Source organism: Candoia aspera, chromosome 2 (genome assembly GCF_035149785.1).
Source record: "Candoia aspera isolate rCanAsp1 chromosome 2, rCanAsp1.hap2, whole genome shotgun sequence".
NCBI lineage: Eukaryota > Metazoa > Chordata > Lepidosauria > Squamata > Boidae > Candoia > Candoia aspera.
Window position 1 is genome coordinate 65,901,843 of NC_086154.1, and position 24,580 is coordinate 65,926,422.

The 24,580-nt window shown below is 40.5% G+C and overlaps 1 protein-coding gene across 1 annotated transcript in view; it reads right to left on the reverse strand.

The window, feature by feature from the left end:
- Positions 1-1,619: 1,619 nt before the first annotated feature.
- CDHR2 (cadherin related family member 2) overlaps positions 1,620-24,580 on the reverse strand; it is a 48,223-nt gene continuing 25,262 nt past the window's right edge. Inside the window, exons 10-32 of the mRNA XM_063292118.1 lie at positions 23,402-23,474; positions 22,607-22,713; positions 22,276-22,506; positions 20,715-20,870; positions 17,858-18,025; positions 17,452-17,513; positions 17,093-17,336; positions 14,786-15,025; positions 14,404-14,473; positions 12,573-13,187; positions 10,750-10,821; positions 10,242-10,291; positions 9,955-10,106; positions 8,600-8,702; positions 8,421-8,509; positions 6,512-6,592; positions 6,315-6,392; positions 5,683-5,743; positions 4,909-5,033; positions 4,530-4,643; positions 3,618-3,698; positions 3,252-3,315; positions 1,620-1,875 (exon numbers count right to left, since the gene is read on the reverse strand). Of these exons, the coding sequence (XP_063148188.1) occupies positions 1,717-1,875; positions 3,252-3,315; positions 3,618-3,698; positions 4,530-4,643; positions 4,909-5,033; positions 5,683-5,743; positions 6,315-6,392; positions 6,512-6,592; positions 8,421-8,509; positions 8,600-8,702; positions 9,955-10,106; positions 10,242-10,291; positions 10,750-10,821; positions 12,573-13,187; positions 14,404-14,473; positions 14,786-15,025; positions 17,093-17,336; positions 17,452-17,513; positions 17,858-18,025; positions 20,715-20,870; positions 22,276-22,506; positions 22,607-22,713; positions 23,402-23,474 (3,195 nt within the window). The 3' untranslated portion in view covers positions 1,620-1,716. The remainder of the gene's footprint in view (positions 1,876-3,251; positions 3,316-3,617; positions 3,699-4,529; positions 4,644-4,908; positions 5,034-5,682; positions 5,744-6,314; positions 6,393-6,511; positions 6,593-8,420; positions 8,510-8,599; positions 8,703-9,954; positions 10,107-10,241; positions 10,292-10,749; positions 10,822-12,572; positions 13,188-14,403; positions 14,474-14,785; positions 15,026-17,092; positions 17,337-17,451; positions 17,514-17,857; positions 18,026-20,714; positions 20,871-22,275; positions 22,507-22,606; positions 22,714-23,401; positions 23,475-24,580) is intronic.

A 24,580-nucleotide genomic window follows, 5' to 3' on the forward strand; every position in this document is an offset into this window, starting at 1 on the left:
GGAAAGTTACAGAACCACTGGAGGACCTTCCCATGCCCTGCCTTGTGTGCTGTTCTCAGTATGGTGTTTACGTGCCATATGGATTTATAGTACCAAGCAACGCTGAATTGTTAAGAGTAATTTTGCCTTTTGGTTTCTTTTTCCCTTTCTTTATATCTTTAGGGTACCACTTGTAAACCTAGCTGTTGGATAATAAAATTTTCTCCAAAATACCCAAACAAACCCAACCCAACAATCAGCACTTCCTGTTCAAAAAGCTTTCTTTGTGTTTGTCAAGGGGTTGGGAGGAAAGGGATGGTCTCCTTTTATTGGGCTGAAGTTCTGAATAGTCTCCCTGCTGGGAATGGTGAAAATTGTGTTGAAGGGCTCTCAGAAGTGATCTCTGGGCAGGTTCTAGAAAGAGCTGGAAAACAGTGATTTCTGCCACCTTCAGGAAGAAGGTTCTTAAATTTACAAGTTTATCCTCTGTTCGAGTCATGAATTGCAAATGTCATGCTTGTAAGATACTCTAAATTGGGCCAGCATTTCAAGTTTATACAGACTCCCAAAAATGGAAAATTCCTATTTTCCTTGAGCCTACAAGTTACACTGATACCAGGAATTAAAAAAAAATAATCCCACAAGTGTTTTTCCTTCTCCTGCCGGTAAAATTAGAATACTAGGCTAAGAATTATGTGTTTTCTTATGATACCCAAAGAGGAACCACCTATCAACCCTGAAGACCCATACATGGTTAGAGAAACAAAAACTGAAACCACATACAAACAACTGTGCCTGTTAGAAAGTAATGTGTGTTTGCTGGCACAGTTCCATTAGCCCATTTCCAGGCATCTTAATAAGAAAGGTTTAGAGATCTCTGCATGGGAATAAAAAGTTTGACATTTTAAGTGCTTCCTTGTGCAGAAGCTCTAAGAAGTGGGGGGGGAGGGACAATCGTGCTGGATTATTTTTGAAGATATCTGAGATTCACATGAAAACCATCATCTGGCCATCTTTGCTTTATGTTTGATTAAAAAGTAGCAAGAGACTCATGCTTTTTCCAGCAGTGGTGAGATGGGATGACAAGAACTTGGACAGTGAAGGCTTCTGCCCAGAGACTAGTAGTGCCTTCAAGTCATCAGTCTTGACTCCCACTAACAACATGGACAAGCCCATGCAATTTTCTTGGCAACATTAGAAACCATGGTGTGTCATTGCCTTCTTCCTAGGGCTGAGTGTGTGTCGCTGGCCCAAAGTCACCCTGCTGGCTTCCATGCCTAAAGCAGGAGGAGAACGCATAGTGCCCCAGCTTCTAATCCAGTACCTCCAATCATTATACCATACTGGTTACCAGCGGCTTTTTACTAACCTTTTATTCTCTGCCTTGTCTCCATTGAAGCATTTTGTTTTACTGAATACCATAACAATTTTGCACAGTAGCCACATGTATACAGTATATCTTTCAGTTGGATTCCTGCACTCAGCAGGGGGCTGGGCCTAATGGCCCAAGGTGTTCTTCCAGTTCTCTGGTTCCATGATCTTGTTCAGTCTGATATTTTATTCTAGTTTAGGGCAGAACTGGTACAGTTTAAAGGGCAGACATTGAGTTGATTCAGGCAACAGAGAAGACAATATTCTAATGTTTTTATCATTTATTTCATTGGTATTCCAGCATCTTCAGGTCAGAGTTGTTATACAAGTTTGGGTCATCATTTTGCCAGAAGGAAATGGGTGCTGTCATAAGTCTGTAGTATCCAAGGAAGGTTTTCCAAAGACTGGAAGTGCCTGCTGGGAGTGCCCTTGCTGCAGTGGCTTATATTTCTTGTGACTGTCTAAAGCAGCTTTCAAGGGCTCTTCCCAGCTGTTTCTTTCACACTGAGCATCTGCTTTGTCCAGCTGGAAAGAGTGATATGATATTTAAAGATTATGGTTTCTATGCGATACAAGTGCTGGATATAGTATTTTTGGATTGACACACAATATGGACACCATATCCTAGGCTTTGTCAGTCTTAAGACCTGAGATCTTTTTTTTTTTTTAATTAAAAAGAGGCCACATCCTGTACTGTTTTCTTCTACCCACCAGCCCACATTCTGGAGTGCAGTACCTCAACACTTACACGTAGGAGCTGGAAGATACTTCCAACAGCAGATCTATAGCAAAAACATGGGGATATACAATTGTTGAAGCTGCTGCTTCTGTTTTATTACAGGACAGCCTTCTACAACCTGGTGCTCTCCAAACAGATTGAGAGTGCATCTCCCGGAATCTCTAGCCTTTTGTCTATATCGATGACAAATTCTGGAAGTTGTAGTCCTAGCCCATCTGGAGGGTCCCAGGTTGGGGAAGGTTGTAAGTGTGTGAAAAGCATTTTCTTTTGGCGGTTTTGCTCCAGAACACTAGCCTTCTAGAGTGCAACCCAGCGCAACAGATGAATGTGTGTCTTTCCACTCTCTGTTTTCAAACACATACTTGGCCATCTGGTACCCTTGTAAAAAGCCAAGCACAGTGTAACCTGTGGCTGTGAATGTGCATGTGATTGTGTGAACATATGGTGGGCTTCTCATGCCATTTCTTGCAGAGTTTGGAAAGACCTAATGACAAGTGATATAAAATTGAACACCACAAGACCAATCTCTTCATGAAGATCAGATCAACAGTGGGGGGTAAACCAGAGGCATACTGTACGTGTGCAGATATAGCTGCATCTGTTTCACCCCTTACTGGGAATCTGATCTTCATGAACAGATTGGGCTAAACCACAAACCTTGTTTCTTAAGTGCTGGCTTTGTGAGTTACAGAAATCAACAGTTGTGGTTTGTAAACCATTGTTTATGATATGCATGAACCAAACCACTGTGGTTTGCTCAGTGATCTGTCACTTAGCACAAAGTGTGAATCCAGCTTACTTATCAGTCCTTGATGTTTTGGTTGACAGGGCAGAGGTTCTGCCCAAAACAGAAAAAGCCTCCACAGACAAAGGACAGGGCAGCAGATAATTTCCATTTGCTCATTGGGTGTGCTAATCACAAATCAAGATAGCAGAAGCTGAAAGGGGGGGTTAGCTGTACCACCCAGGAATTTAAAGATGGGCAATTTGGTTTTAATACTTCCCATATATGAAAATCCCTATAGGTTAAAAAAAAATCCCTTATAAGTAGAAAAAAGGTTAACTTATTTATATATTTACTTGGAAGGAAGGATAGATTCCCTCCCCCCAAAAAAAATCATCATCCAAAAAATGTGCAATAAAGTAGTGACAAGTGTCTCACCTTCAGTTCAGCAGGAATTGAGTCATGTGGAGCATCAACCATATTTTCATCCAGAGAGTTCAGGCTGTAATATAGAAGGCAGCTTGACTGGCCTGAGAGCTATTTGTCATCTCTAGCTGCAAGTCTCCCTAACCCCCTTATTGTCTCCATTAGTTCTGAAGACAGTATGGTATCTAATTTTTAATACATTTGGAAAACTCAGCACCTCAGTGACAAAATTTACTTGGGGGTGGGGGAGTGGGGTCAAAGATGTTTCAGGAACAATATGAGATATGGCCTTGAATGAGTAAAGCAGTCGCATTAGCATAATCACAATCTGATTCTGCATAAACAGTGAGAAATTAAAGATGAAAATCATCATACTACCTGGCCACTTCATAGCTGGCATTTTCTTCAAAGCCAAGGTCCACAGAAGGGTCCAAGGAGAAACCAAGCACAGGATTAGCCCTACAGAAGAGTGGTTGACAGGTGAGTGTCTCACCCCTCAGAAATGTAACCTATCTAATCCTATGCTCAGCAGAGAATACCATAATACAACGTCTGGCAAACAACATACCCTATAACTACTCTTGTATATGCCACAAGTGATACACCATTACTCGCAACTGCCAAGGTGACACGCAAAGTGTACAAAACTGTGGTTTTCCACAATGTGGATTACCTTCCATCCAAGCAATGAGCAACTGCTATCTTAATTTCACCATCCTATAACAGGTTTGAAGCTTCAGAGAGAAAGATTTCATATTTCCCAGAGAGTGATAAATGGTCTAAAACGTTTCTCAGGCACTTCCATATCTTTTCAATAACACAACCATGCCATAATTTCCAAAGTCTCCAATTTTAGTCACATCAGCTGGTTGGTTGGTTGGTTGGTTGGTTGGTTGGTTGGTTGAAGATGTTGTATATTTCCATATCGAAATTCAGCATAGCATCTGACCAACCAATGGAGTTTTATAACTGAAAATTAGCAGTGGAAAGGGCTAGCTGGCTTCCAGGAAGCAGGAACTTAAAACTTACTCGTACTTTATTTATCCAATTTGTATAGCTACCTATCTCAACAAGTGGCTCTGAGTGGCAAACACAAAATGGAATAAAAACAACAACAAACATTATAAAAATTAAAAATACAGGCAGCTGAGAAACAACAACCCAATCCCTGAAACAACCAAAAAGTGGGTCCCCGCACACACTCGGGGCCCCATGCATTTTATCTGTCACAAGCTGGATTTGGCGCTCTCTAGTGCAGCAAACAGCTCGCCATGCAAAAAACCCACTTACCCTTCTGCATTGTATTTGTTAGTCCCAGGGACAGCAGATCCCTGCTGCACTCCATCTGCTGAGAAATTTGAAGCCACCTTCAAGGCTTTGAGTGCCTTCAACTTCCTTGTATAACTGCAAAAATAAAGAAAGAGAGCAGGGAGAACTCTTGGTTGTACTAATTTGAGAAGCAGGTTGAAGGGAGTCCTTGATGGCAGAGGAATAGACCACCTGAGGGAGGCAGCTGCACTGGCTTTTAAGGATGGGGAGGCAGTGTAATATGGTAAAAGAGTTTAGGTCTTGCAACCATAGGGAAAAGCCTGGTACAATTAATTCACACAGTATCTGATCAGGAATAGAAGAAAAAAGTTGGAAAACTGAGTTGGTGGGGAAGTTGTACCTTTTCCTCATGCCAATTACTGTCCCAGTCAGAAGGAGGAGCAGGAGGAGGACAGTTGCAGCCAACCCTATAATAATACCCAACAGCTCCATCTCTTTCTTGGGTTCTTTCACATCCCCAGGGCCCTGGGAATATACAAATGTGTTATACTGGCTCAGCAAGTAGAGATGTAGATCGGTCTCCCCCAAATTAGCATTTTCCAGATGTTTAGACTACAGCTTCTATAATAACCAACCAATATGATTCTGCTGAGTGAGGACAATGCTGCAGACTAGGCTGGGCAGTTGGAAAAAAAGTCACAGAAAAGGGCTTCTTCCATAGTGCTGTCAAGAAAATTACATCCATGTGTCCAAGAAGCCATCAGGTGCCAAGCTTGACTCAAAGAGGACTTTTTACAGGCAGGACTTCCCCATGGTAGTTCTGACTTCATTGCCCTCTAAAAATTTTGGATTATAATTCTATCATTGCCACCCAGCATGGCTAATAACAAGGGATTGCAAAAGCTGTAGCATAAGGTTGCATATGCCCCATTCTTGCTGGATGCCTATTTCTCCAGGTGAAGAAATGTCACCTCTATGGCTTCCCTTAGCTGTTTTGCTCACTTCTGGCAGAAAATTGTTGTCCTTCCTGGTCATATATCTTGCCCTGGATGTTCCCATCTTAAAAGATCTTTTACAAGCCTTGGGCAGCTCCCATCCCCACTGTTCTGTTCTGTTTTGTTTTCAAATTCAACTCCTCTGAACTTGGAAGCATTAGTAGGAAAAGGACACTCACAATGACCGACAAGCCAAGTTGGAGAAGTTGTTCCAACTGCTCAGGATTTCTTCGAATGAACCTGGAGAAAATATATTTTGAGGATGATTAGGAAGTGTTTTCCAAGAGCTGTTTGGTATTTGCAACTACAATAGAATTAAACATGAGTTATATAAAATATTTTTTTAAAAAAAGTCTATTTCCAACTTCTTACTCAGTGCCTCTGCAGCCCCTCTTGCTTTTTTTCTGTGCCATTATGCTGAGCTGTCCCCTAGTAGTTGCTTTCCCAACCTCAACCTTCCTCTGCATTCTTTTTCCTGTGTGCTCCATCAAACTTTCCCATGTAGCTCCATATACACTGATACCCCTAGATGTTTTCCCCAGGCTCAAATTACATGGGGATAGGGAGAGAAGCACCAGGTCTAAAATGCTGCTTTAGAAGTTGTGGGGTCATTCTTGGGCTAAAATTATCAGGGTGGGGGGAAGTGAGGGACAAGATTTGCTTCATGTAAAGGTCCCTACCTTTCCCTCTTAATTGAAACACTTCCTTTTCCAGTGTCACACTAACAGCTGAGTGGGCCAGCCTTCCACATGGAACTTTATTTGACCACCTCTGTTCCTCCCCTTCCCCTGGATAGCAATCTGGCACTTACATGAGCACACGATCACCAGTCAGAGCTGTGCCGTTCCTGTAAACAAAATAGGCATCCATTGCAGTTTTCTCCAGAGCCCTGCAGAAGATAAAAGGACATGTAAGATAGATGGACTGAAGGGATATTAGCAGGCATTTCATATACTTTTTAACACCACTTAGTTCCTCGTTCCCATTGCTTCCCTCTGTTCAAATCACCTGTTAGATTTGGAGGTTGATAAATCATCTGTATAGATTGCTGCTATGTAGACTGTTGATCCAGTTGCTTCGCTCAGAATTCTGGAAGCAGCATAAAATAGGCACGTTATCATCAAGGTTCCATGCTAAATAGCCCACACAACTGCACTGCAGGGAACCCTGTTAATGCTCAGGAAATGTAGAATCAGTACTACACAGTGGCATTTCATTGCATACTCTGATCCCCTCTGGCATATGGTCTACTCTACACCATCAAAATATGAGAGACTTATGTCACTAAAGAACGATAATTCAGAACCACATTTTAAATATGGATATGGAATCAGTGAAGATAAGTTTTGGGGGGGCAGCCATCTTTAGCACCTAGATTTAGAAAACATCTGAAGGAATTCATAAGATATTGACTCTGAGCAAGAAACCTCTAGAATCCTGGATGCACAAAGTGCCTACATGTAGTCCTCATTTAACGACCACAATTGAGGATTTTGGTTGCTAAGCAAAGTGGTCATTAAGCGAATCTGACCTGATTTTATGACCTTTTTTGCTGTGGTCATTAAGTGAATCACTGCATTAGTTAAGCAAACCACGTAATCATTAAGTAAATCACAGTTCCCCATTAATTTGCTTGCCAGAAACCAGCCAGGAAGGTCAAAAATGGCAATCACATGACCATGGGATGCTACATCGGTCATAAATGCAAACTGGTTGCCAAGCGCTCAAAGAGTGATCATGTGACTCCAACTGTAACAGTCGGTTGTAAGTCAATTTTTTCAGCACCGTCATAAGTGAACCATCACTAAACAAATGGTCATTAAATGAGGACTACCTGTATTACTCTATCCTAGCCAAATGTTTTAACATCTTTTAAGTTGCTGAAATTGATACAACTATAACAGTAACTGTTTACTTTGCATATGTTTAGCTGCTGCTGTTCACACATTGCACTAAGACATAATGTGCTTTGTCTGGCTTTGGCTCAACATGTTGTGTGAACCCCACCATTATGATTTCTAGTCCATAGTTTATAGCTTAGCACATTAGGTGAAATCCAGTAAATTGTGCATTCAGTAAACCAGGGTTAAGCAAATCTGGTTTAGTGTGATATATAAATTCAGTATTTGTTTTAAGAATGGCTTTCCAAAAGCTAAATGGCATCTCCTTCACCTATGGAGTCAATGCCTATGTAAGTGCATCCGCACGCACGCACGCACACACATACCACTGCTCTGTTTGTACTTTATTTTGTAAACTGATATTGTATTTTGCCTTGTTCTGCATAACAAGACAGAAGCACCATTTTTTATGCAGTGATAGGGTGAGAAACTACAGTACAATCTTCTAAAGGGCTAAAATTTAAGTATAAAATGTGCCCACACAGACACAAATAAATAAAATTAAAAATTAAAAGCAGACTCAAGAACAACAAAGATTATGTTATCATTGCCCTTAGAATTTATTTCCAGCTTCATCCAACAGGATGATTGGAAGATGCATAGTGCATAGATTAATACACCTGAAGGGTAACAAGATGGGGAAAGATTTATCACCTATATTCTGACTGCAGGGCATCACAAGGGACTGAAAAGTGTATCAAGGAAGTAATAACAGTCTGTGAAGGAATATGAGACAGAACTTCTGCATGGCAGTGACCACCTCTGCTCCTTTGATTTGTGGTTTGTGCTTTTTTATTGCACCTGTGACTATCTCTCCCCTGCCTTCAAAACTGGGAGATTTCCATTTTTCAAGCAAAAAAAAATTGCTCTCAAAAAGCCAGCTTCTGAATCAGCTTTTGAGTCCTGTAAATAACAGTTCCTCCCTCCTTGTTCCATCTGCAAATGACCTTTCTATGAAGTTTCTATTTGTCCTGCCTCAGAGTTCACCAATTAGTAAGCCGGAGAGGGTGCCATACCGTTTGATTTCATTTGAACTGGTCTGCACTTCCTTCAAGGAGGTATCAAATTTCAGATTGGTACGATAGCTCTGATCCACACTGAAGATCTGGAGAAGGAGAGAAATGATCATTCTCAGAGATCAGACATTATGAAAACTCTGTGGATGGAAGCTGGCCAGGAGAGAAAACAAACTTACATCCAATGATGTGAAGCTGCTTAGTGCTTGACTTCCATTGTCTTTGGCTTCCACTTTCACTTGATAGCGACCCTTTAGCACGCTGTTAAGGTTGCTTTTAATTCTGTAGGAACGGAAGGTGTTGCAGCATCAGAGAAGCATGTTCTCGATCCCACTTGCACTACCCTGAAATAAACTTGCCCAATCCCTCCTCCATCTTGAAGTATTTCTGCATTAGTGGCTTTAATGCTTCTGTTTCAAGTTTTGGGATAGTTCATCAAAAAACCAAACAAAGCATATACTAAATTGGAATCTTTATTGTAGCATCAGAAGAAAGTTGGATGTTGCCAAAGACCACATCACAGTTGTATCCTGTTGTTAACATTTCAATAATTTAGAAGTTTGTTTTTCAGAATATGATAGATTAGACTAAAATGAGATTGTGTGAGATGCATTCCAGTGTGTTATGAGAGCCCAGCCATTAGAGCTGTATGTTGTGTGAGCCAGGTTATTCTATTAAACCATAATGAAGCTTATTATTTGGGAAATAGTATGCTATGTGAATTCAGTGATTGCAGTTTGCTAATCTGGGTTTAGAGCCAGTTTGGTATAGTGATTAAGGCATCAGACTAGAAACTAAGAGACCATGTGTTCTAGTCCCACCTTAGGCACAAAGCCAGCTGGTTGACCTTGGACCAGTCACTTTCTCTCAGCCCTAGGAAGGAGGCAATGGCAAACCACTTCTGAAAAACCTTGCCAAGAAAACTGCAGGGACTTGTCCAGGCAATCTCTGAGAATCAGACATGATTGAATGGATAAAAAAAAAAATCTGGGTTTAGTATGTTGTGTTAATGGCAGCCAGATGGTCACTCAGCATTTATGACAACCTCCCCTAATTGTAACAGCAGGAGCTGTAATCCAACACATCTGGAGGGCACCAAATTGAAGTTGTTCTGTGAAATTCAGGATCAGCAGCCCCACCAAAAACATTAAGCCCCAATTAGCTAAGTGATTATCTGAATGTTCTATTTAGCTGCCTTTACATGTGCTAGAAGGCAAAGCTCTCCTTCTCCCTGCCCAATTAGTGACCCCCAATGAACACTATGGGTATGTTCAAAGTATGCATGTGGAAATAAAGCATTGCAGCAATATATTGATGCAAAAGCCAGCTCTATCCCCATGTTTTATCTCCATGTTTTGCAATGTCCCTTGGGTTAAAGAGGTCTATTAAACATATCTATCCAAATATTCTCAAGATCTTACTGGTAAATACAAGGAGGTCAAAGATGGGTTGTTAGCATATCTGCCCTGCATTTACTTAAAGTGAACAAGATAGTATTCTCAAAGTTTTCAAGGAAGAGAACTCCATCACTTACTGGATGCTTCCAACAGAGACACCCTTCTCTATTGTTTTTGTCACTTTGAAAAGATCATAAAACTTCTGCTCAGGTCCATTGTCCTGGATAAAAACTACCTCAGAGATGGTAAATGTGATCACACCGTTTTCATTTGAATCAGGATCCTTGGCCTGGAAGGGTGAAAGAAATACTGATGGACTTTGAAATATTGTCAGCCCCTGTTGCACTGTTTATGACTACCAAGTTCAATTCCTTAAAAAAGCAGGAAATCTTTGCAGCCAAATGGACATACTGTTCAATCTTACCTTGACCACAGCCACCGGCAGGTCTATCGGAGAGATTTCTGGGATTATTACTGCAATGAAGTACCAGATACAGATCAATGAACTCAAACAGCAAAACACAATGGGTCTTGCTCTCTTGTAAGGCTCACTACCAAATCACATTATAATGAGGCTGTTGCCTTCTGCTCCCAAGTATATGCTCTACCAATACCCATTGACTGGCCGTCCAATATGGTGTTCCTCTGTCCTAGCCAGAAAGCTGAGTGTTCCCCTTATGGTTGGCTAACGGAAAGAGGAATGCATAGGCGGGAGGAAGTCAGCCTTGCAGTGAAAGGGGAGGCTTTCTGAGAACTACAATCAGTTATCATCTCATAGAGATGGATGCCCCTGCAATTGAGCCAAGGACAAATTTCTATTTGAACAGGCTAAAGTGAATAAAGCATCCTTAAAGCAGTCTTATCACCACCCATCCATTAGGGGGCAGTGAAGGCATACCGCGGCTGCACTTGTCTTGCAGTTCTGCTCTTACCAAAGGTCTCATCGACAGGAAGAAACTGGGGTGCGTTGTCATTTGCATCATCAATTAAGATTATCAAGGTCTCTGCAAAAAAAAAAGAAGCCACAAATAAACAGGCTCTGGTCACTGTTCAAAACAGCTCTGCGTGTCTTCCTAGAGCCTGCACATTAGAGCCATAACCCTGTTCAAATAGATACAGAAAATCTGTTCAAATAGATCTGCTCACATTTCCCACCAGTAGCTCATGTTGCTTCCTCATTTATCTAAAATGTCTTAGTGTTAGTGCTGATATTTCCATTCTGCAGGTGTGAGGAGCCTCCATCTGTGAAGTTGTTAGGATCAGATGGTCTGTGGTTGTACTTTTTTGCAGCCACCTTTCTAAGAGGCAAACAGTATACTGAGATAAACAAGTCTGGGGCATTAAGCCCACTGGCACCCAACTGTCTACAGCAAACTGAGATTACATCGAAATGATCATACGGGTGTGATGTCATGATGCAAATTTTATCCTTATGCTCTTGCATCCTAACATGGGACACAATTAACTTGAGACAGTTTTGAACTGTGACACATTTTGTCACTTGCTCCCTTTTCCCGCTGCAGGCACCTGTGCACTGGCAGAACCTTACCTCTATTCAGCAATGCCAAAGCCACACACAGCAGCCTTCCCCAACATTCAGATGTGCCAGACTACAACTCTCATTATCCCTACCTAACATGGCTAGTACAGCTGGAAGATAGGGTTATGGGAGGTCTTTAGGAAGACAGCTCAAGTGAACAGAGAGAATGGATGCAATTGTTCCTTTATGTATGTCTTTTTGTGTGGAACACCTTTTTTGTAACAATCTTTTTTATCATTATATTATTAATTTTTATTAAATGAGTTTTTTACAAAGTAAAAACAACACATGTTTAAAGAAAAAGAAAAGAAAGTAAAAGAAAAGTGACGAATAAATAGTAAAGAAATGAAACAGACAAAAAAAGAAAGAGAAAAAGGAAAAAAAGATTTAAAGTGCTTCCCATCTGCTTCTGATCTTCACTGCTGTCATAAATGCATTTATATTTTATCCTCTCTCTCTAAGGTTACACCATCATTCCCTTCCTTCTATATTCTACCCACTCTAAATCATCAAACCCATAAATCACAAGTTCATTTTTTTCTGTTTTCAGCAAAAAGTCCATAAAGGGTTTCCGGTCACTGACAAATGTTTCCCTAATCAAACAGGTCGGTTTCACCATCTCTGCAAATTCTGCCATCTTCACCAACCATTCCTCCACTGTGGGTGTTTCAGGGTCTTTCCATCTTGGTGCATATGTGGAACTATGTTTCTTCTAGTTGGGTTCTGTAACCCAAGGGTTGGATCTCTATGGCCCTTTCCAGCGCTATGATTCCAAGCATTCCCCTTTCAGGAGACCTGTTGCAGGTAAGTGAAGTGGCAAGGGGGAGAAGGCAGGTGCAGAGAATTCAGCCTCCTCTTCCATATTGCTCTTTAATTCCCTGACCATTTGTAGGCCACCAGCATAATACAGGATGGGCTGTGCTGCCAGTTGCACTCATGTGACAAACTGCAATGGTAGGAACCTCTTTTATGATCAGCTATTCCCCAGGGGAATCAGGTACCAGTGACAGTTTTGATAGTTATTTTACTATATGATACGCTTTGCTTCTACGAGATGCTAGGGATGGAATACATAGTTATTATAGACACTTAAATTACTCCTGTGGAATTAAAAAAAAATCTAGTAGTAAAGGAAAAGTAGGACAGATGGGGGAAGGGTATACAGCTCACAGGACAGAAAAAATGTGAAAGCAGGTATTCATCCAGGTTCCTTACCATTTCTACTGTAGGGGTCTCCTACTGCAGTGGACTCATCCTTAACCCGCAGTGTGATTTCCACTTGGGTGCATAGTTCATAGTCTATATCTGAACTATTCACAAAAAGTGATCCGTTGGCTACCAGGTGGAACCAGTACTGACATATATTGCCTGCACTGCCTGAGCTGTTGAAACATGCAATAGCCAACTTCTGGAAGACTAACGAGTGGTTGGTGTCCTCATCAGTAGCCTTTAGCACAGCTACTAACTTAGGTGGTTTCTCATTCTCTGTTACATGAATGTTTTGTGGCGGTGATGGTACAATGGTTGGGGACTCATCATTGACATCCAGCACATACACCCTCACCGTGGCAATGGCAACCTCCACTCTTCCCCCAAAGTCTGAATTTTCAGCCCTTACAATCAGACTGATGAACTTCTCCTGCATTTGATCATAGTCAAGCGCAATGCCTGGGTCTAGATACAACGCTCCCTGGTACCAGCCAGATCCCCGGGCACTGGAGTGAATCAGGAAGTTATTTGAGCCTATACTACTATTAATGTAGAATGAAATACGGTTGTTAATTTGTGTTTGATCAGCATCTCTGGCTTCCACATCTCCCACAAAGATACCTGAGATAGAATTAGAATATCAAAATTAGAATAATTGTAGTTAAACATATTTCACCCTTCTCCACCCAGATCATAATAGTAGAGCTCTACAGTTTCCTTATGAATGGCAATGCCCCAATCAAGCAAATGCTATCCTATGCCTCCAATTTCATGCACTGCTAAGCATTCCTACCACTAGTTCTCAAGAATCCTTTCATGCACTATTTTAGGTGATTTAAATTTCCTCTTCAAATGGCCTTGAAGATGCCAGTTATAATCTTATAAGCCATAAATACCTTGGTTTGCACATGTTACCAAACACTTTTGCTTAACCCTTGACTCGGTGGGTTAACAAAGCACACCAAGCTTCTTTGGCCTTGACCGAGAAAAGTGACAACACTCTTGTCTGCCATTTTGTAGTGGAAAACACATCAAAATTGTAGCGTGGGCCCTTTAATAGCAAATCACAGGATAAACAATAAAAATCTTAAGACCCCTCCGCAGACCCTCTCATATGTGTGATGTGGCCTCATCTGCCCACTTTGCAGCCCTATGTTAAATGCAGTTCATGGCCACCAAGATTTCTTAACCTTGCAATGAAATATGAATTATAATTTGCGGTTCTCACTACATGATAAAGCAAAGCCAAACAAACCACATTTTATTATAGCACAACCTATACATGCAATGATGTTCTATTAATCATGTTGTCCCTTAAAATGTGTACAGATCTGTGCTGGATACCATATATTAAAACTTTGGTAAACATTAGAAGAATATCACCAAACTCAATCCAGAACTCCCTCTTCAAGGAAGGCTAAAAAATAAGATTAGTTTAGAAAGGACTGGAAGATTTTCCTGTCCCAAAGACTATCAAGATAATGCAATCCATGAATGCTGGCCCTAATGCCAAACATTGCTTGTAGTTTCAAGGCAGGCTGCTTCCTATAACAACTGTCTGAGAACCAGAGCAAGAAAGTGCTACTGCACCATGTCCAGCTTCTGGTCTTGTTATAGACATCTGATTAGTGACTGTAGGAAAAGAACGCTCAACTAGACTGGCCTTTCATCTGATCCAGCAGAGCTCTGTAGTTGGTCTGTTTAGCTCCTCACTCTGGATTTGTTTAGAACTCAGTAGCTGTGGTTTTTCCATCAGGTATGCATCATTCCAAGATATTTTCTACATAGTTTCTAGTTTCATTTTCTATCCAGACTCAAGAGATGCAATGAATCATACCTTGCAAGCCTTCAGAAACAAAGAACTCATAATTCGAACTGTTGAATCTGGGTGCATTGTCATTTTTGTCCTAAAGAGAGAAGAAGTACTTATAACAATACCATCCTATGTCCATGAGAGCATGGGGATTTTCTGGCAGCAATACAGGAAGAACAATGGGGGGGGTTGTTATACCATATAAAATTATAGGTAATTTGTTTAAATTGAAACCCCTTTACCAAGATTATCCTCCTGCAAAATAAAAGCAAATTCTATTTTTGGATTGTTCTACACATACCCCCTTCTCCACCAAGATGTTACCTTAATAGAATTTTATTTTTGCATTAGCCACAATCTCTTTCTCCAAGCAGCTCAAACTCCTGGCAAAGAGTAGTAGGATTACCTCCACAGTGAAGGTGACATTGACAGTGGTATTCAACTGAATGGTCCCCAAGTCTTGTACAAGCACTGTCACCACTATCTTCCCATTGAGCTCTACAGGAATAGCTTCTCGGTCCAAGGGCCCTTTGCTGACTAGAACTCCAGTATCTGGATTAATAGTGAAGTTGTTGCTGAAATTGCCAGGTATAATTTCAAAATGCAAGCGGCTATTATTGGTCTCTGGGTTATCCTGATCAGTGGCCTGAGAAGAAAATTGAAGAAAATTATTCTTACTCTTACTTCTTATTCTTCCTTGTTTCAGTTAATATTAGATTAGGAGTAAGATCAAACTTCCTCAACTGGATGACCTTTAGATGCATTTGGTCATCCAGGGTAGCCAATGAAGTAGCCAAAATAGGAACCCAACATGCCAAGAAACTACCAGATTAGGGAAGGTTGTCTTACACGGATATGAAGATGAATTATCCCATATTTGTTTTATATGGCAAGTCCCCATCTTTTTCTATGGCAGATCTACTGTATATTGGTTTGGTGTCTTAGACTTCAAAAGGGCTAAACTGCAGCCCTTTGGTCTCTCTGGGAGAGACCATCCAACTACGAATCAGATCTGATTCTGCTTTTTAAAATAGCCAAGATCGCTATTACCTGCTGTGACAATTTCAGGGGCCTAGATGGAAATAGCTGGGTACTTTTTAACTCCTTTTAACAGAACTCATTAGTTGCTGCTTACACAAACCTCATAGGGGACTAGACTGGAGATCCAGGCCTGGAAGAGGCCAAAGCCTGACTCACATAGCATACTAAGCCATGATGTGAGTTGTTTGGCTTTGGCTTGGTATATTGTGAGAACCAAGCCAATTATGGTTTATAAGCCATGTCTTAACATGATGTGTAACCCCAGCCCAGGATGCTGTTCACCAGACACAGAAGTCAAAGTTTGTTACAAGTCAATACAGTGTGTGGATACAATGTGCAGATACCCACGCAACTTTATCAAAAAGTGCCTGACCACTCAACCCACTACAGCACAACCAGGACAAGCTATGAAAAGGGTAACACTGCCATACATCAAAAACATCTCAGAAACAACCAACAGACCATTACAACCAGACAGCATCACTGTAGCAGACAAACCAACTAAAGCCCTTCAAAACATCTTAAGTAAACCAAAAGACCCAATAGTCCAAGAAGAAAAAACAGGAGTCATCTACAACACACAGTGTAAGGACTGAAACAGTGACTGTGTAGGACAGACAGGCAGAAGACTGGCAGAGTCTATCTTTAACACCAACTGGCAGTCAGAAGACATGATGAAAACTCCTTAATCTCACAGTGCATGGACAGACTCAACCACAGTTTCAACTGGGAAACTGTGAGCATCCTAGACCAAGCTAAATCCAAAAATGCTAGGGAATTCTTGGAAGCTTGGCATTCAGACAAATCAGCCATCAATAGACACATAGAGATAAACCATATTTACATACCATTCAAAAGAGACAATTAAAAAGCTAAGAAGGAAACAAAAAGACCAGAACACATCCTCTCCAGCAGCCAACACCCAGATAAACAAGAATTAACACCAGACAAACAAGCAAGCAAGCAGAAAACAATACCCTAATCAACAAACTACCAAGGAGAAAACCACAGCCCCCCCAACACTGGCAGGGCAAGCTACTGTACATAAACAGGGAGCAAACCCCACACTCACTCGCACTGATGATGTTACCTAGTTGGGCAATGAAACATCTGCAAGGAAACAACCAAGCTGACCACCAAGGCTTCCACAAGTCAATATATACCTTAAAACAAGTGGATATTCCAGAATTGTTTAAAACCTATGCATAGAAATGCTATGAGTTCTATGTGTTCTCATTTGCATGGAAGGAATTCCTCTTTCTTTTGAGTCCAGAGGTTAAATGACCTATAGTTGTGGCATTCTGAAGTTCCTGTCTGTATCTAGAATGGTTGCAAATGCTATCTTTAAAAATACAAAAGCTCAGAATATCACATTCCAACTCTCCATGGCAATCATATGGCTGTATGCAACATACAAAGATAATACATTAAATAATAAATTAGGAAGTCTTATAGCCATAACCTAATTTTGGAGTAGGGTTGGGAAGAAACAGGACACAATTAGATGAAATAATCTCAACTCAAAAGGTAAACTTTGAAGTTTAAAATCTATAGTTAAAGGATTGCTTCTTCCAAGAAGCAAACTATTGCTTTTTTTTTTGCTTGAAAATGCTTATTAGTCTAATTTTGGAAATGTTCCAGTAGACAAGGGAAGCTGGTATTTTAGTTTTACCTGGATCTGGACATCATCAATGCTGTTGCCCTCCGTGACCATAAAGTTGTAGGAACCTATCACAACTGGAGGTTTGTTGTTGATGTCAATCACTGTGATCTCCAACTGGGTAGAACCAATCAGCCCATCACCATCCACTGCCTGCAAAGTGGCATAGTAGACAGGACGGATTCCCCAATCTATTTTACTGCCATTGGCTACAAATATTGTACCGTTCATTGCATTCACAGTGAAAGTTGATTGGCTGCAAAACAGACAAAGAAGCATATCTTTAATTGTGTGATCACACCAACATAGAAAGACAGCGCTGACACCAATTCTCTTTCTGCTCCTCTCTCCTAATTATTGAATAGACTTACATGCTCTTAGGCAGTAATTGGTAGGTGATCTCTCCAAACTTTCCACTATCTGGATCAGTGGCCTGCAAAAAAATGGAAGGAACCATTTGTTTATCATAGGTTCTTCAGGATTTGCAGTCTGCAGCTCAAGAAGAAGAGAACCAGGGTACAAGTAGGTTTCCCTTCTACTAACAAATACTGTAATTGGTTTAAATGGATTAATAGCAAGCCGGAAGGCCAGATCAGTCATTGCTAGATCTATAGAAGAAAAATTTAAATAGTTCTATGTGCAGGATGTGGAGAAACAAGGAACTCAATATCCTACTGGTGCAAAGCAGTCATAAAGCCATAGAGAAAATAGGTCTTCCTATTCCTATTCCCATCATCTTTAACACCTGGACTCCAATTAGCTGTGGAGCTTTCTTACTGTGATGCTAGAAGCTACAATGAAACCAGGTGGACTCTCTTCCAATACGGAAAGCTTGTAGTCACTCTGCCTGAATTCAGGCCTGTGGTCATTGATGTCAAGAAGATGGATGGTCACCATGGCAAAAGAGCAGCAATCAACTGTCCTTCTGGTATCATTTGCTACAATCTGTTGGTACATAAAAGCATCAAATTACTAAACTTGTCTCATGTGTGTATGTCTCACGTATCTGTGAGGTAAACCTGTCCCACCGAATCCTTCATTAATAGAGATTTATCCTGTTCCATTAAATTAGTCTGCTGTAGATAAGCAAAAAACCTTAATGATTTTAAACATGCTAAGATTACATTTTTTTTCTTAGATTCTTGTAACCCTTTTACATTAAGACTAGTTAATTTCATCCATTAATTTTATTTTGGCCCACTTACTTTATTTTATTATTTATTTTTATCCGGCCTTTATTATTTTCATAAAAGGCAGCAAACATTCCTAATACTCCTTCCTCCTCCTCTTTTCCCCACAACAACAGCCCTGTGAGGTGAGCTGGGCTGAGAGAGCGCGACTGGCCCAAGGTCACCCAGCTGGCTTTCATGCCCGAGGCGGAACTAGGACTCTCAGTCTCCTGGATTCTAGCCCAGCACCTTAATCACTATATTTATCAATGTTCTGCCAATACCAATTCATTTTATGACCTGTACCATTTAACAAATATCTAGTAATGAACTTTTCTATGTTTGAATATTTATCATATTTTCTAGTATTGCTCACAGATGAAGAACCTCCATAGAAACTCAAATTCGTATTCAAATACCATTCTATTACATATATATAGAATCTATACTTGAAAGAAAAAGAAGTGATTATGTGCAAGAAAATAAAACAGCAAAAAAGTAACATTTTAAAAAGACTAAAAAGAAACCTAAAATAATAATAATGATAATAATAATAATAACAACATACAAAGAAATATGTGACTTCCCAAATGGGATAGCACTACGGTTTCGCCTCTCTACTTATATGTGAAAAATACAGAACAATTTCAAACTTACTAGTTTAGACAAATATATTGTGTATACAGATAAACACTAGAGTTAGTGTATGCCTAGACATTTTATCATGAAGTTGACCATAAAAAAAATTGAAGAGAGGAGTACAGGGGGAAAAGAGCATAGAACCTTTTGAAAAAATATGGCTGTTCTAGTACAACCTGGGACAAATTCAAACTTCTCCCCCAACAGATTCCATGAAATGAAACACAGTCAGGCTTGTCCAACAGCAGATTTCAAAGGTAAGATAAAGGCCTCTGCATTCAAAGGATTATCAGATCTGTGAATCTGGTCTTGATGATTAATGTAGAATGTAGCTGGAAAGCGCTGAAATATTGAAGTTATACTGATCTGGCAAGACTTCATGCTTTTGTGAAAAGCCTTCTCTTTTCAGAGACTTCTTTAGTAAAGTCAGGATAAATTGATATCTTACTTTGGCTAGAACACCACTTTAATGGTGACTTTACTGATTCCTGGCAAAATATACGTACAGTCTCATCTCTTGTGGTACAACGGAATTGCACAATAATATTGGAACTAGTTCCAGTCTTCCTTCTTGTTAATAGAATTTTAATCACATGATCAGTATTGACTGGAAAATCTGTTCATTCCCGAAGGGAGGAGCTTCCTGAAAAAATCCTCCATAAATTCAGCCAGGTTTGATTGACTTAGAGGGTTTTCAATGCCAACGACAGGTAGATTTTTCCTGCACAGTTGTGACTCTAAGTAATTCATTTATCCAAAGTATTATGACTGGCTTAAGTAATCGTCTTGTGGGCAGCTAGCAATCTTCATAACGAGCCATTTTTTCTTGCATCTCTGTTAAATCACATTTAAGCTCTGCCAGATCTTGTTGGATTGGCTTCAAGACTCGTTCCTGAGCCAGTATCTCTTTTAACAAATTGGTAGAAGAATCTTCCTCCCTCATCTTCCTTAGCTCGGCAGATAGTGGTGCAGCTGAAATTAAGCCAGCTGTTGGACATTTGAGTCTAGTTGCCATCCCAATAGCTCATTAAAAACAAAACATGTAATGAAAAGTTTTATTTACCCGATGATCAAAGTCCACACAGACCAATAGTTCAGAAGTTTGAAAACCCTTCAATCAGGAGAGAGGCGAGAGACGTGCACTCACAGAGCCATCCCAAACCAGAAGTCACATGTCTTGTCACATGTATGTTCATCATCAGAAGAGAATTTCCTTCAGATGAGTCTTATTGTCTTAGGTAGGAACAGGACAGGGCCATCAAAACTCATGAACATTGTCTAGCCACTGTCAGCCCTTTGAGAAAGGCAAGGTCAAGAAACAGGCACAGCAGAGATGCCAGAAATGCTCTTTATTGTAACTGAGTAGAATAGAAGAATCTGAACAATCAGTCAGAGTTTCTCTCTGCCTCATCTTATACCAAACAGAATCAAAGCAGGGTTGTTTTGAATTTCTTTCTTGTGCTTTCTTTTTTCTCAGGACTAAGTAATCTTTTCTCAAAGTCTCCACTTAATGGCTCGTCATTCCTTCCCAGTCCCAAGCTCAGATCTACAGTCCTTGACAGCTGTGGAGAAGGGATAGCCATTTCCTTGGCAGCAGCTAGATGGAGATAGTTTGGTTCCACCATTAATCCCACAGTTCCACCACACAGTTTCCACACAGTCTGAAATCTGCAGAGTATAGATGCAAATGTGCCAGATATTCCCCACTTAGATCTCCTATAGTAAGGCTGTCTAAGGTGTATTTCAGTGCTCAGAGGGAAGAATGTTAAACTGTTAATTCTGAGTACATCTTAATCAAAGGATCTATTTTTTTCTCTTTTTCTCACCTCCACAGTCATAGTAGTTGTATTTTCATAATCCACAAGGCTTGAATTACTCACTACCAATTGCACAGTGCCTTCATTTGCAATCTGCCTGGGTGACACTGAGAATGCCAGCGCATCAGGACCTTTCAGGAACAGCTGGAAAGTACCATTTTGACCCTGTTCAAGAGAAAAGACAAAACATTTTCAAAGAAGTGCATGAACCAGGTGAATTGGTTAGTACCAGCCAAGAGGATGAAGGCTGATCAGTATTTCTGGCAATAGAAAACAGCAGGGAGCAGTGACCTGGGTTCCCCCCACCCCACCCCAGCCTGCACACACTCCTGAATTTTCCTGGAGCTGGAAACCTTCAATTGTGAAACAAGATTTGTGTAACCATCTCCTATAAAAGAAAATGGCTAATGATCATGGACTGACATTGACATACCTCTCAATGTCACATTAAAGCACATTAAATTATTTTATCAAATGAGTTGAAATTATTAGATGAACATTTAGCTTGTGTTCTGAATGTGCAAATGAGCATTCAGTAACTATATTTAAGACAAGGTAAAAGAGAGAAGCTACCACTGGCAAAAAAAAAAAAGTGAAAGTAACTGAATGCTATTTGCCACCTTAGTCAATACAGGGGATTGATTCCCTTACCATTTAACTGTAATGACCTATTTTATTTATTGTATGGCACATTCACATCTCAGTTCAATAGAATAAAAACTGGAATGATCTGACTTCAGCCATCAAAGACTTAATACAACAGTGAGGTAAGTCTTTCCAGCACATTTGTGGGATTATAGTACAGTACTGGCAAATTCAGTAGAATGATATGAAACCTGTTCATAATTCAGAGAAATTAAAGAGGTATGTGGGCTCCCCTCCCCAAAACACACACATACACAATTTTCCATTTATAGAAATTTTTAAAATACTAAGTTTCCTTTAAGTCAAACTCAACTCCTAGTGACTTCATGGACATGTCCTTATTAAGGCTTTTTTGGCAACAGGATGGATATATTTTGCCATTGCTTTCTTCCAAGGGTTTAGTTTTTTTTAACTTTCTAATTTAGTCTACGACACTGTTACTTCATGGTGGTCTCCGATCCAAGTACTAAGCAAGTCCAATCCTCCTTAACCTAATCCTGTTAGCTGCTGCCACTTAGCTGGTCAAAAGAATTTAAGGCTTGACAAAAATTATAATGAAACTTTGTTCTGCCTTTAGCCCAAATTCAAGGTCCTAGTCTTCAGTGAATGAAGCAGCAGGCTAGGTTTCTCAGCTGAGCAATCACATCGAGCCTTGTCTGAACTGATGTCTTTTTATTCTAGCTTTGCATCCACTACATGAAGATGTCCAATCCAACCACTGTTAAGTAGCAGTTAAGGTGTTGGACTAGGACTGGAAAGACCCAGGATGTGTCCACCCTCAGCCATGGAAAGTAACTGAGTGACTTGGGGCCCCAGGGTTGTTGTTGTGAGGATAAACTACAGTTTAGGAGTCCACCATGTAAGACACCTTGAGCACCTGAAGGAAAGGCAAGATAGAAAGCTAACAAAATCCTCACATGCTCACCTTGTCAGGATCATAGGCCACAATACTGAGGTTGGCCACAGGTGTTCTGGCAGAAGCATGTTCCTCAATCTGACTAGAAAAACTGCCCTCTGTAGGGCCTGTGAAGTTGCAGGTAGGATCCGTGCATGAATAAAACTGAGGTTTGTTGTCATTGATATCAGTGATGTGGATGGTCACCTGGGTGCTCACTTGTGCCACTTGATGGTAAATGTTCAGGTTTCTTTCTTGCGCCTGTCCATTGAAGCAAGAGAGATCAAAGAGGCCTTTGACAAAAAGTGGGGGTGGGGGAGGACACAGACTGATCATTCCCCAGGACTGCTCTGCTACTCACAATAATCTGAAACTGCACCTCTTCACCTGGCACACCCTCTCGGTCCAGGTTATCACTCACGGTGATGACTCCTGTGGTCTGGTTCACTGTAAACAGGCTGGTGGCATCTAGAGAGGGAGACATTGAGAAAAGCATCCTATTAGCAGTGTTCAAGAAGTAACACTTCACTAAGGATGGCCATTGTGTTTGGCTTTTCATTTGGACCTCAGGAAAGGGGTGTGGTGTTGTATAAGAACAATTCACTAACCACTTGGGCTGTTATAGGCCCTCAAGAAGGTTCTCTGTCATCTTCTTCCTCCAGCTCTTGGGTGGGGAAGGCAAGAAAAGGTTTAAGACTGCAGTTGTCCAACATAGTCAAGATTTGATATGGGACAATTTCTGGACTGTCCACTACATGGATAGGGAGTCTAATGGTCTCCAGAAGTTGTGGATTCCTGGCCATGCTGGCTGGGTTTATGGGAATTTAAGTTAAAAATACATAGAAGGCATTATCTGACTATAGGAAAAAGCACTGGAGTTCAATCATGCAACAAGAAACCAGAAAGACATATTGGGAAGAATGTGATAGGAGAGCTAGGCTTGCTATTGTAACATGTCAGAAAAGGAATTAACATCAACTATGATTTACTAAGCATAAGGGTGTTGCTAAGTGTTTTCTAGACATAAAGTATCAATATAGGAATTAAAAACTAGAGGCTTATGCATAATTAATTTCATAGTGCTAGACTGTAGGAATCATAACCTTGATCCTATCTGCACAACTTATATCCATCCTTCCCAAGACCCTTTACTCACTGATGCTGTAATGGATTGTATCATCCACACCTTTGTCCTTGTCAATGGCCAATACTGTCATCACAGGGGTACCCTAGATGGAGGAAAGCCTGAATAAGGTAAGGCATATTTTGTACCCACACAGTATGTAGAGAAAGAACCTAGTCTGCTAATCAAGTGTTAATCAACCCTTGCGGTTGTGCACAAATCTAGCTTTATAAAAACAAAATTAAAAGTTGAACAACATTCCAACGAGGAGATAAAATGATACTCCTTCTAGCTAAATCACTGCTCTTCAGGGAAATTGTTTCAGATGTTAAAAAGGCTATTCTATCTTGATCTCTAGCAGACAAGAGGTTATAGAAGAGCCTTCAGAAATCCACTCTGGGTGTTTTTTAAAAACATTTTGTCAGCATGAAATCGTATATTCAGCGTGTTCACTTTGGATTATAAAAATTGCTAGAACCAAATGGCTGGTGGAAGAAGATTCAAGAACTCTGAACTGGCTTTCCCTACCTGATATAATTACTACCTGCTCTCAAATAGGCCACTCTTTTTTTTTTAAAGTAAGGCTGTAGAGTAAGGTTATGTCACAACATCCAGTTTTCTTTTAGAAAATCCTCCTCCTCCTCACAGGCTGACCTTGTCAGAATGATATACCAGAACGCTGAGCTCAGCAACTTACTAAAAAGTGCTATGTGGTGGTCATTGGAAGTCAATATCCATGGGCCCCTCTGGTGATGATCACAACATATGGAAGACTGTGATGTTTTTAAACCTTTGTCTGATATGGCATCTGCAATTTATCTTGGAGAATAAAGTTCTGACTACAATAATTCATGCTTTGATGAGCTACCCCTTAAGGTGGTTAAAAATTTCAGGTACTGAAAAATGAGGTATAAGTTATATCAGATTTGGATTAATGTCATTGGCAATCTAATAGTTATATCCATGCACCAATCAAAACTAGCATGGTGTGGGACTAGGATAAATGAGGTATCATTGTGCAGCACTTTGGATGTGATGGCAAAAAGGTGTTTCATAGCACATAGAGGCACTCATGTGGCACTTGCCTGCAACTCCTTAAAGTGCTTACGACTTTGCTTGAAACTGCTTGGCTGTTCCCAGGAAACACCAAATTGCTCCACAGCTCTAATTGGAAGGACCACTTTCCATATCAACCTGCCTATGGTTTTTGAC